General features: G+C 68.0%; 1 protein-coding gene across 7 annotated transcripts in view; it reads left to right on the top strand.

The window, feature by feature from the left end:
- NRXN2 (neurexin 2) overlaps positions 1 to 11,501 on the top strand; it is an 85,687-nt gene that overhangs the window by 40,935 nt on the left and 33,251 nt on the right. For 6 of the 7 annotated variants that reach the window (XM_004682661.2, XM_012725222.1, XM_012725224.1 and 3 more), the window contains 6 exons: positions 3,552 to 3,578; positions 4,570 to 4,689; positions 4,964 to 5,345; positions 5,819 to 6,009; positions 7,292 to 7,465; positions 7,703 to 7,822. In XM_004682661.2, coding sequence (XP_004682718.1) covers positions 3,552 to 3,578; positions 4,570 to 4,689; positions 4,964 to 5,345; positions 5,819 to 6,009; positions 7,292 to 7,465; positions 7,703 to 7,822 — 1,014 coding nt within the window. The remainder of the gene's footprint in view (positions 1 to 3,551; positions 3,579 to 4,569; positions 4,690 to 4,963; positions 5,346 to 5,818; positions 6,010 to 7,291; positions 7,466 to 7,702; positions 7,823 to 11,501) is intronic. The other variant, XM_012725219.1, reaches the window with a different exon arrangement.

Here is an 11,501-nt window from a genome sequence, read left to right on the forward strand (position 1 = left end):
GTCCTGGGCCGGTGGGGTCTCGAGCCCAGTGGACACTCAGAGTGGACTTCAGCTCACACGGCCGGAGGCAGGAAGAGAACAGCGGTGACGGGCCCTCGGCCGCCCTCATGGCACCCGGGCAGTGTCCAGTGTGCCTGAAGTGGGGCGACAGTCAGACTCATCTCCCATACCACGGAGCTTTCCAGAACACCAGAGGCCGGAGGCCCTGAGCTGTCCGGGCTGGCCCCCCACTGGTCCACTCGGACTGGCCGAGGGCCTGCCACGGAGGAAGACCCAGCCAGCAGAGTGGCTTGTCCTGGGCCGAGAGGAGTCGGCTCTGAGCAGAGTAGAAGCCTCACCTGGAGAGAACAGAGCTCGAGTTTAAATATTTATCCAGAGTCTCTTGCTAACGTGGGCCTCCAGGGCATCTATGGCCCTTTGGGGCCCAGTTACCTCATCTTGAAAGTGCGCCATGACCTCTCGGGTGCTGGAGGGGAGGTGGGTAGGTGCCAGGCCCCACAGTGTTGGGGCTCCCCACGGCTCTGCTTCATTCACACCTCCAGCCCAGTCTGCACTGCAGAGTTGCAGGCCACAGCAGATGGGGCGCCTCTTGGCAAGCTCCCCAGTCTGCATGACACCCCTGGCTTCCTGAAACTGTCACAGGAAGCAGGGAACCAGCCCAGCCCTGCGCTTCTGGCGGCTAGGGTCTGGCTAGTGAGACCGCGGCCTGCACCCCGGGAGGTGTGCCGGGCGGGGCCCAAGCAGGCACACGGAGGCCTCCTCTGCAGGGAAGCGGATGCTTCTTCCTTCTTGGATGGTCTCAGGTCCCCTGAGAGGGAGTTCAGCTCCTTTGCTTGGATGGGGAAGCCAGGCTTCCCCCACCCCTTCGCCTCCTGCTTTCCCCTCCCACGCGTTTCTGTCCGAGCCCCCAACTACCTGACATTAGAGAATGAGGGGCCCTCCGGCTGAGGTGCTCCGGCCGCCTGCCCCCCCAGCCCCGGTCCGCAGAGATCCAACTCTTATACGCTGTCGGGCCCGGCCAGTGCCCACCACGAACACTGGGGGGTCACCCGCCCCCCGCTGCAGTGGGGGGGTGCACTGGGCCTGGGGTGGAAGATCCGGGGCCTGCCCTGCTCTGGCCGGCTGGTAAGTGTGTCCCCTCAGAGCCTCTGTGAAAGGAGATCCGGGCCCTCTGCCTGCTTCCTGTGGGGTTGGAGGCATGTTGGGTCACAGGAACAAGTACCACATGCGGGTGCCGGACGAGGGTCTCTGGGCCAGAACCCCGCTCCAGAGCCGGACCTGGGGCTGTGTTGTCACCCACCTGTCCTCAGTAGTGGACGCCAATGCCCTGGGCCTGGGCTCACTTGACTTTGGCGAGCCTGCGGGCCTCTGCCGTGAGGAGGGAGGCTGACTCCCGCTCAGGCGCTCTGTGGTGCTGGTGCCCGACCAGGGAGCTGAGGCCGCCACTGGGCAGGCGGCCCTCGGTGCCAGCCCCGGGAGACGGCCGGACGGGAGCCCAGGGCCTGGGCCGCCCCTCCTCCCCCCCGCCTCTACCACACCCGCCGGGCGCTCCCCCTGCCCCGGGTCTGGCCCCTGGGCCCAGCGCCCCAGCGCCCGCCTGGCGTGACCCTCCTTGACCACCCCGTGGCTGCCATCGAGGCTGACGTGAAGCCCCTTGCTGAGATCCTCGCATAGCCTCAGTTCTGCCTCCTGGGCCCACGGAGCATGGGGGTGCCCAGGCCAGCCGGGGCACACGGAGCCCTTCAGGCGGGGCCCGGTCCCAGCCCCTCAGGCCCCTGCCCACCGTCCCACCACGGTCGGGCCCTTCCTCCGGGCCCGGCTGGCCAGGGCCTTGTGTCTGCGCAGCCAGCACTGCCCACGGCCGGGGGCCGCCGCCCCCCGCTCAGCCTGCCCAGGGTCCGGCACGGACACCTCCCGGGTGACACTGCCAGCGCCATCTTCGAGGGGTGTCCGCTCCCGTCAAAGCCACTGCGCTGGGGTCTTTCGGGGTGGGGTGATGGGGGTGAGCCTGGAGCTGACACCTCTTCTCTGGACAGACGGCCCCCGTTCCTTGCGCTCTCCTACCGGGGAGGGGCCATTAGCTCCTTCCCTGCGCCTCTCCCCCAAAAGGGGATCAGCCTGCCCTTCCAGCCCCCTTTTTTCTTTTTTGGACCCTTCATTGGAGAAGATTCTGCTGGCCCCGAGTGAGCCCCCGTGACCCGACTCCAAGGCCTGGCACCCCACAGCCGCTCCTTCCCTCTACGCCCCGCCTCCCTCCGCTCTGCCCTCTCGACCTTCCCTGCCCCCCTCCCCACCCTTCCCTGGGTACCAGGCTGTGGCTCAGGGTCCCGGCTGCTCCCCCCACTCTTCTGCTGCGGTTGACAACGCGTGTGGAGCTCAGCTGTACTGCCCGAGGGGCACATGCCCCCCAGAGCCACGGGGGCGTCTGTTTACTGTCCCTGCAGGAACCTTCAGGGGCCCCCAGGTGCCAGGTGCCCCATCCTTTGCTTCCCTGGCCAAGGTGTGCTTGGGCAGCACCTGTGTGGTCGGAGCTGCGGGGTCCAGGGAACTGTCTACAGAGCCCCCCCCCCAACAGGCAGGGCCAGCCCAGGGGCGCCCGTCTCTCCCCCAGCTAGGTCCTTGCTCACGATCCCCGGGAGGGGAGCAGGGCGCAGAGAGAGATGGCCTGCGGTCACGTGCTGGCACCAGGACCCCGCTTCTCAGGCCCTGGGGCGTCCCAGGGGCCAAGCCCGACCTCACAGCACCCTCAGCGCTGTTTCTTCAGCCAAGGCGGCCGGGAGGAGGCAGGTGACGTGTCCCGCAGGCGGACGCAGGCCGTAGCCTTTAGCCCAGGGCCGGCCAGGACAGGGCCAGGAGGCGGTATCCCGGCGGGGTGCTCGGGAGTCATGCTCGGGGGCTCACTGCGCCTCGCCGCGAGGTCTTGGCCGCTCCCTGGGAAGCAGAGGTGCACCTGCCCTTCTCCAGGTTAGGGCTCCGGCCCGGGAGGCAGCCGGCCCCCGGGGTCGGAAGGCGAAGGAAGGTTCCTGCAGGGGTGGTGCTGGCCCCTGGGACTCTGGGCGGTGTATGGCCACGGAAGGGGGCCCTGGGGCAGACCCCACAATTTAGCTCAGACTCCTGTGGGGCATGGGGAGCCATGTACCCCACCCTGGGCTGAGCAGGGAGTCGTCCCAGAGTGGGGGAGGCAGGGTCTCTGGCCCTCCCCACACAGCTCCCCCAGAGATGGGGAGGTGTGGGGCTGGTCGGCCCCTGGGCCCCCAGTGTCCCCGTACGGCTGGGGTCAAGGTGCCATCTCCCTCCGACAGGAGCGGCTTGCCCTCTTCCATAGCCTGCCTGCCTCCCAGCTCTGGGGGGGTTGGAGCCCTCTTGGGGGCGGAGGGCCTGGGGTCCCATTGAGGAAGGGCAGAGGGCACCTGGGCACGCGTGGTCCCCGGAAAGTGGCCCCGGGGGGAACCCCGCCTGCAGACACCCCTCCCTGTGAAGGATGTAAAAAAAAAAAAAAACTTGTTCTACCTTTTTGTCTCCACCCCCCTGCCCGCCCCATGGCCCCCCAGACTGCCTGCGCGTCGGCTGCGCACCCAGTAAGTGGCTTCCCTCTTCTGCAGAACCCCAAAGGGCCTGGGACGCTGGACACGGATCTGGGGGGCTGCGGGGGGAGTAGAAGCCCTGGTGACTGGCTTGTGGGGGACTGTTGGGCAGAGTGGAGGTGCACGGGAAGGGCTAGTGGAGAGTCCGGGCCAGCGTGCTCCCTGGGTCATGCTGAGAAACCGGGAAACCTTGTCATGTCAAGTCCTCAGGAGGAGGGGGCAAAGACCTGGCCCCCACAGCAGGACAGCCCCCTCCCCTGAGGGCTGGAGGGAGCCAGAGGAGCTGGGGCGTCCTGCTGCAGCGCCAGAGGTGGCCACGAGGGGGCGCGCGAGGCCCGCGGGAAAGACGCTGAGCCTGAGGCCCCTGGAGAGGCAGGCGCGCCTGAGCGCGGTCAGGGCCGGTGCTTCCGCCTCCACGGCTCCGCGTGGGGTGCGGGTCAACTTCCTGCCAAAGAAGGGGTGCTTTTAGAGGTGGCAGGAGTAGGACTGCGGCTGGGTGAGCTCCTGGCGCTGTGTGCACAGCGCGGGGCCCCTGGCCAAGTCCAGCCCAACCTGAAGATAAATATGTTTCCTTTTAGACTTGGAAGGCGACAGTGCTGGCCTTGAGTGGTGGCCAGCACTCCTAGGACGCGTTCCCGCTGACCACGCTGGCTGGTCTCGCAATGGCTGCACGCCCGTGGGGAGCAGCCAGGCCCCTGTAGAGGGAGGGGTGTGCCTGGGGGCTGGGGCCTCCCGGCCCGCCGCAGGCTGTGGGTGCAGATGCACATTTGGGGCGTGGCAAAGCTGTGCCCTGGGCTGAGCCGTGCCCCAGAGCTGAGGACTTCCCCGCCGCCCCCCACGGACACGGGGGCCCCGGGGCCCGGGGAGGCGCCGGCGGGTGTCGGCCTGAGCCTTGGGCCCGCAGCCAGGTCTGGGCGCAGGGTGCGGGGGTGAGCGGCGAGGCGCCCTGGGGCCCGGGGCCGCCTCACGCCCCCTCGTGCTACAGGTAAAGGCCCCGAGACGCTCTTCGCGGGGCAGAAGCTCAACGACAACGAGTGGCACACGGTGAGGGTCGTGCGGCGGGGCAGGAGCCTGCAGCTGTCGGTGGACAACGTGACCGTGGAAGGTAGGTGGCCGGGCCCTGCCCCCGGCTCTTCGTGGTGGCCGCAGCCCGGGCTGGTGGCCCGGGGCCATCTCTCCCCCCAGGGTGTTGTGTCTGGGGTCGGGGGCCCCTCGGCCCCTCGGCCCCGCCCAGCCCCGCGTCTCCTCCTGCACCGGGGGGCTCTGCCCGCTGCCCCGGCGTCCCTCGCCCGTGGGGAGGGGCGGGTCCAGGGTCCCGGCCCTCGGCCCGAGTGACCCTACCGGCGTCCCCCGCGCTCCCGCCCGTCTCCTCCGAGCAGGGCAGATGGCTGGCGCCCACACGCGGCTGGAGTTCCACAACATCGAGACGGGCATCATGACCGAGCGGCGCTTCATCTCCGTGGTGCCCTCCAACTTCATCGGGCACCTGAGCGGGCTGGCGTTCAACGGCCAGCACTACATGGACCAGTGCAAGGACGGCGACATCACCTACTGCGAGCTCAACGCCCGCTTCGGGCTGCGCGCCATCGTGGCCGACCCCGTCACCTTCAAGAGCCGCGGCAGCTACCTGGCGCTCGCCACGCTGCAGGCCTACGCCTCCATGCACCTGTTCTTCCAGTTCAAGACCACGGCCCCCGATGGGCTGCTGCTGTTCAACTCGGGCAACGGCAACGACTTCATCGTCATCGAGCTGGTCAAGGGGTGAGGGCGGGGCGCGGGAGGCCCAGACCCCCCGGCTGCGGGCAGGACTCGGGTCCCCGGCCAGCAGCCGACATGGAGACGCAACACCTCCACCCCAGCCCCCCGACACCGTTACCGTCCGCCAGGCGTCTCCCACAGAACTCACCGTGCTGGCCCTGCCCTGTCCAGCGCCGGAGGATGGGACTTGTCCCTGGGACTTCACGGGCCTGGGGGCCCCTTTCCAGAGCAGCTGTCTCTGTCTCCAGAAGACCCCGCTGTCCCCACAGACTCTTCCCCCAGCTCTTCTTGGGGTGTCCCAGGACCTACTGTGTGGCCTCCCGCTCTGCCCCCCCAGGGGCCTCACGCCCCAGCCTCGGCCTGTTGGGTCCTCGGCGGTGGGGTCTCCCCCCTGCCCCTCCTGTGTTCCCGGGGACCCTGCCCACGCCTGTCCTGCACCCCACCACTCTGGACCCAGCACTCCCTCCTGCCGACAGGTACATCCACTACGTGTTTGACCTGGGGAACGGCCCGTCCCTGATGAAGGGCAACTCGGACAAGCCGGTCAACGACAACCAGTGGCACAGCGTGGTGGTGTCCCGGGACCCGGGCAACGTGCACACGCTCAAGATCGACTCCCGCACCGTCACGCAGCACTCCAACGGCGCCCGCAACCTGGACCTCAAAGGTGGGGCCTCCGGGACGCCTGCCAGAGGCCCCCCGGCGCCGCAGCCCGGCCGGGTGCCCTGTCCGCAGCGTCTCCCCGCTCCCCGCTTCCCGGGGAGGAGGCCTCGGAGGCCGGCGCGAGGGCTGGGAGCGGCAGGCGTCTTTGGAGGGGGGCTGGGGGACCCCCTTGGCTGGAGGCCGGGAGAGACGGGCGTCCGGGCAGGTGGCGGCCCGGGGCGTGTGGAGGCCCGGGGCACTGAGGGCAGGGGGCTGTCGCTGGGCCCCTGGTGGGCACCTCTGGGGGCTGCTTTGGGCCTGGGCTTCCCTGCGGGCTCAGGGTCACGCCAGGGCCTGGCAGACCCCAGACTTCTTCGGCAGCCACTGAGGAGGTTGAGTCTGGAGACCGGGGGTTAGAACAGGAATGAACAGGAGGCCGACAGCCCCCCCGGCCCCCCCCCTCGGCCCAGGGAGTGTCCCCAATGACTGTTACGTGCCTGAAGCTGCCAGAGTCTCAGAGGCACCCTGAGTGTCACTGTGGCTCAGACTGCCTGAGCTTGGGGATGGTCCTTGGGGACGTCGAATCCGTCCCGGTGCGGTCCGGTCCCAGTCTCGGTCCTGGTCGCTGTGGACGCGGCTGCTCCCTGCCGTCCCCAGTCCCCTGGTCCAGCTGGAGTCGGATTTCCTGCGAAGTGCGGCCGGCCCGCCCTGCTGCCAGGAGGGGGCGATGTGTCACAGAGAATCCAAAGTGGCCGCAGTCCCCCGGGGTGGTCTGGGCAGGTCTAGAGGTGTCTGAGCCTCAGGCTTGGATGGGGGGATTTGCGGGTCTTTCAGAAGCTCTGGTACGGCCTGGCCTGGCCTTCCAGGATGTTGGGGCCCCTGTGGCTAGGCAGTGATGGGACATCAGGGGTCCCCAAGGAGCACCCTCTTCATGTCACCAGTGTCCACGAGTCAAGCCCTATGGCTGGGAGAGGCTGGGCCCAGGACCCCCCTGAGAGCACTGGGAGTTGGGGCAGATCTGAGGGAGAGTGGGATGCGAGGGAGTGGGGGTGCAGAGAGTGGGGGTGCAGGGCTCTGAAAAGCCCTGATTGCGCCGGAACTGGAATCAGACATGTGGGAGAGAGCACAGAGCTGGGGCCTCCAGCTGCTTCCCCTCCACCCCCCAGGCATCTGGGCTTCCCTGGGGGAGCAGGCAGATGGCAAAGTGGAGAAGGACGGGGGAGGGGGAGGCTGGCGGGCTGCAGGCCGCGGGGTCCTGGCTGGGGGACCGTGTGCAGGACGAGGGTCTGACCGCACCCCCTTTGCAGGGGAGCTGTACATTGGTGGTCTGAGCAAGAACATGTTCAGCAACCTGCCCAAGCTGGTGGCCTCCCGGGATGGCTTCCAGGGCTGCCTGGCCTCGGTGGACCTCAACGGGCGCCTCCCGGACCTCATCGCTGACGCCCTGCACCGCATCGGGCAGGTGGAGAGGGGCTGTGACGGTGAGTGGGGCCGGAGGGGCGCAGGGGCCGCTGGCCTCCCTGTCAGGCCAGTAGGCCTGGTCCGGGGTGAGGGCCACCGGCCCGCGTCGTGGCTGAAGGCCAGGCCCGCCCCCGAGTCCGCTGTCCCTGGCCTTTCACCCTGCAGCACCCGGGGGGGCGGGGGGCTCTGGACTGCGACCTCCGCAGGCCCTGGGAGGGAGGGCCTGACTGAGGGGCGCCCCCTCCCGCCTCCCCCAGGCCCCAGCACCACCTGCACCGAGGAGTCCTGTGCCAACCAGGGCGTCTGCTTGCAGCAGTGGGACGGCTTCACCTGTGACTGCACCATGACCTCCTACGGAGGCCCCGTCTGCAATGACCGTGAGTGCGGCCGGCGGCCTGCTGGCCCTGGGGGGGGGCGGGCCTCTCAGCCTGCCGGCCCTGGGGGGGGGGGCTCTCAGGGCCTGCGGCTGCTTCCTCCTCAGCCGGTCTTGCCATGGGCTGCCGGCTGTGGCCGCCTCTCCAGGATCGCTGCGGCTTGAACCCCGGGTCATCCCCGCACCCCGATGGCCCCTCTGAGCCGGAGGGCCGTCTGCCTCTGTGTCTCCCTGTGTCATTTTGGCAGTGACCATCCATGTTGTACTCGTAACTGGCACACACACTTTGGCATAGGGTGGGGGCGGGGGGCACCCCTTTCCTCTGGGCCTTCTGCTGTGTGCAGTGCCAGCCGGCTGTTTTCTGCCTTGAGTGGACCCTGCCCCAGGCAGAGGCCTCCGGGACATGGGGGCAGGCCACTGGACGCCCGCCCTGTGGGCCCTGCTTTTCCCTCGAGGATTCCAGCTGCAGGCTGCCCTGGGCCCCAGGGGCACCGCCTGCAGCCTCCCTGGCTCTTCTCCCTGCCTGGGCCACCTGCTGCCATTTCCTTTCTGGTGTGAGGCCCCGGACACAGCGTTGGTGGCAGCGTCTGGTCCCTGGGGCTCAGGCCCAGTGGGGGAGCTGGGGCAGGAGGGGAGAGGTGAGCCCTTACCGAGGGCGGCTGGGAGGCCGCGGCTCCGGGCCTTGCTGGGGGTGGCCCAGCCAAGAGGCCTGGGGAGGGACACACACTCTCACAGATGCAGCGTCTTCTCCTGTAAACCTGGCAACTGCAGCCTGAAGGGTCAGTGCGTTTCTGGCGGTGACAGTCACTTAGCTTAGACTAATCGGAGAACTCGGCGCCGGGATCAGAGCCCAAGCTTCTCTGCCACATGGTGGAGCCCGGCACCCTGCTGCGAGCCCCGAGCTGCTTAGGGGGCTCCGGGCATTGGGCTTCCGGTCTCCAGCTTCCCCTTGCCCTGGAGTCCCGGTCAGCCCACTTCACTGTCCAGTGTGACTGGCCCCAGGCACCTGCACATCCCTGTCCTGCGCCCAGGATCTTCCTCACTGGACCTGGCACGCTCAGTACCTCCCAGAGCAGCCAGCTGACAGCCAGCTTAGGGCACAGGGACTCGAGACCAGGCTGGGCCTGGGCCGTCCCGCTGGCTCAGTGGAGAGACCTGTAGCAACTGGTGACTTGCCTCTTACCTCGTAGGAGCAGCCCCCCTGGTTAGGGCGGTGCCCCTGGCCAAGCCCCTTCAGGCTGCTCCTGAGAGAAGGCGACCACTGGGGGGGCGCTGGGACACAGGCCCTGTCTGCCAAGGCGCTTGGGTGCTGCGCCTGCGTGGGGGCGGGGCGGTGGCCCCATGCTCAGGGCACCAGGATCAAGAAGTGCAGCTGCTCACGGTCACCCCCATACTGCACCTGCGGAGTCTCCTGTGAGGCACTTAGGGGACCCCACCACCTCTCCAGGGCTGGACTAGAGGCCGGAGCCGCTTCTCTGGTTCCGGCAGGTGGGAGGCAGGGAAGCCGGGGCTGGGCGCCATCCTGGAGCTCTGGCGACGCAGCCAGGGTCCAAGCAGAGCCACGGAGCTGAAGGTGGGTGCGACCTGGAGCCTCAGGGCTCAGCATGCTGCTCCTGAAACAGCAGGGGACCCCGAGAGCTCCCTTCTGAAGGCCAGCGTGGGGACCTGGGCACAGGGCCTCCCCCAGAGCTTCTGAAGCTGTGAGCCCTCCCCTCTCCGGCTGTCCCTCCTCCAGGCTGGTTCTCCCCAGGACGCTGTCCTTTCTGCTGTCTCCCTGGCTGATTTTGGGGGAGACGCTGCCTGGGGAGCAGCCCGGCGGAGGGAGCCAGGACCTGTGCTCAGAGGGTGGGCAGAGCCCACCTGCCACCTGCAGGCTGCCTGTCCCCAGTGGTGGCCCCGGGAGCCTGGGCGGCTGCTGGGACCTCTGTCCATCCCAGCCTGGGCCTCCAGGAAGGCAGGAGGGAGATCAGAGGGCAGCACCCCACCCACACTGGTGGGGGGAGAGGAAGGTGTGCCAAAAGGAGGGCCGCCTAGTGACATGGCTGAGCTCCAGGCTGAGGGTGGGGACCCGCACCCAGCCTGGGGACCCTACCCCGCCCCAAGGCTGCTCCTGCTCAGACTTTTGGAACCCCGGGGGGCCTGGCTCAGGGGTCCCTGCAGCCTGTCTCTCATCTCGCCCAGCTCAGTGTTCTCTGCGGCCTCTGCTGGTCTCTTTACACCCCTTCTCTTCCTTTTTTACCCTCTCGCCCCCCCCCAGTATGCCCTCCCCCCACTCTCCCCACTTCCCACTCACTGGTATTGATTGGCCTCTAGGCGGTTTCCCTTCCTCTCCTCGCCACCGGCTCCTCCCTCCCTCCCGCCCTCCCTCCCTCCCTTGGGGGCCATAAATTTTCTGCCAGCTCAGAGCTCTGTCAGTCGGCATTCCAGAGTGGGGGTACGAGAGTGGGACAGGGCGGGCAGGAGGGTAAGGCTCCGGGGCCCAGGCCGGCCCCCCCCATCTCCTCTCCGGTGGCATCCTGTGCGGACTTGAAGCTTCCGCTTGGCTGCCTCAGAGACCCCTTTCTTCACTCTCCCGAGGGCTGTGCGCCCGCGGCCGGCTCCCGTTACCACGGCGCAGGGGGAGCTGTCCAGGGTGCTCACTGCACCCGGGCGCCGGGCGCCTGGCTGTGGGGCTCTGGCGAGTGTTCGCTCTAAAGAGGAATTCCGATTCCATCGCTGGAGCCAGCGCTCCCCTGCACCTCCCATTCTCCAGTCGCTAGCCTCTCCCCGCTCTCCGCACCTTCCCTTCCTTTTGCTCCTCCTTTACCCCCCTCCCCCCACGGGTGCACTGTTTCTTTGGCCGGCTAGACCCTGCCTCCCTCCTGCTCTACCTCCTTTCCACCTCTGGTGCCCTCCCCAGTCCTAGCAGAGCCGGACCGAGGGTGCAGGGGTGGCATCTGGATGGAAAGAAGGGGGCCCCCTGTATTTACCTCTTGGGCTATGACCAATACTTTCCAGAGATTTCCCCAAAGTCGGGGGGGGGGCACCTAGAATGAGAAGTGACTATCTCGGCTCTACCTAAGTGGCCCAGGAAGGGTTCTGTTCTATGTGGGCTTCTTGGGGGCCTGGTGTCCAGGAACCCCCAGTGGAGGGAGAGGAGGAATGATTGGAGGCTGGGGGGTCTGGGCAGGGGGTCAGGGAGCAAGCGCCCTTTGTACCGTGGTGCGAGCACTGTGTGTGTGTGTGTGTGTGTGTGTGTGTCTTTCAAGTACTACTCAGGTGTGGGGCGCATTGCTTGTAGGCATATGGGTGACTTTTTGGAGGGCGAGCTAGGGGGACCATCTCTGGGCCTCTGGACGTGCCCAGTCTTTGCCTGTGACCTGCCTGTGTGCACGCAGGCAGCTATGAGCAAGTAGGTGCCCCGCCGAGTGTGAAGTCCGGGCCAGTGTCCATGGGCACATACATGCCTGCGTGTCTGAGCCTGTGCGTGCGTGCGTGCGCGCACCCTGGTGCCTGTATGGGCGCGTGGGTGGTTCCATCCCCAGGCCCGTCCACATCCTAGCGTGCACGTGTATTCTGGGGGGCGCGAGCAGAGCTGGCCAGTGGCCGCAGCTCTGCGCGCCGACCAGTGAGCACGAGTGGGGGTCGTCCAGGTGCGGGTGGGGGAGGACGCGGGCGGCCTCCGTCGCCAGCCTCAGTCCCGT

The sequence above is a fragment of the Condylura cristata genome, unplaced genomic scaffold (assembly GCF_000260355.1).
Source record: "Condylura cristata isolate star-nosed mole 26May11 unplaced genomic scaffold, ConCri1.0 scaffold00015, whole genome shotgun sequence".
NCBI lineage: Eukaryota > Metazoa > Chordata > Mammalia > Eulipotyphla > Talpidae > Condylura > Condylura cristata.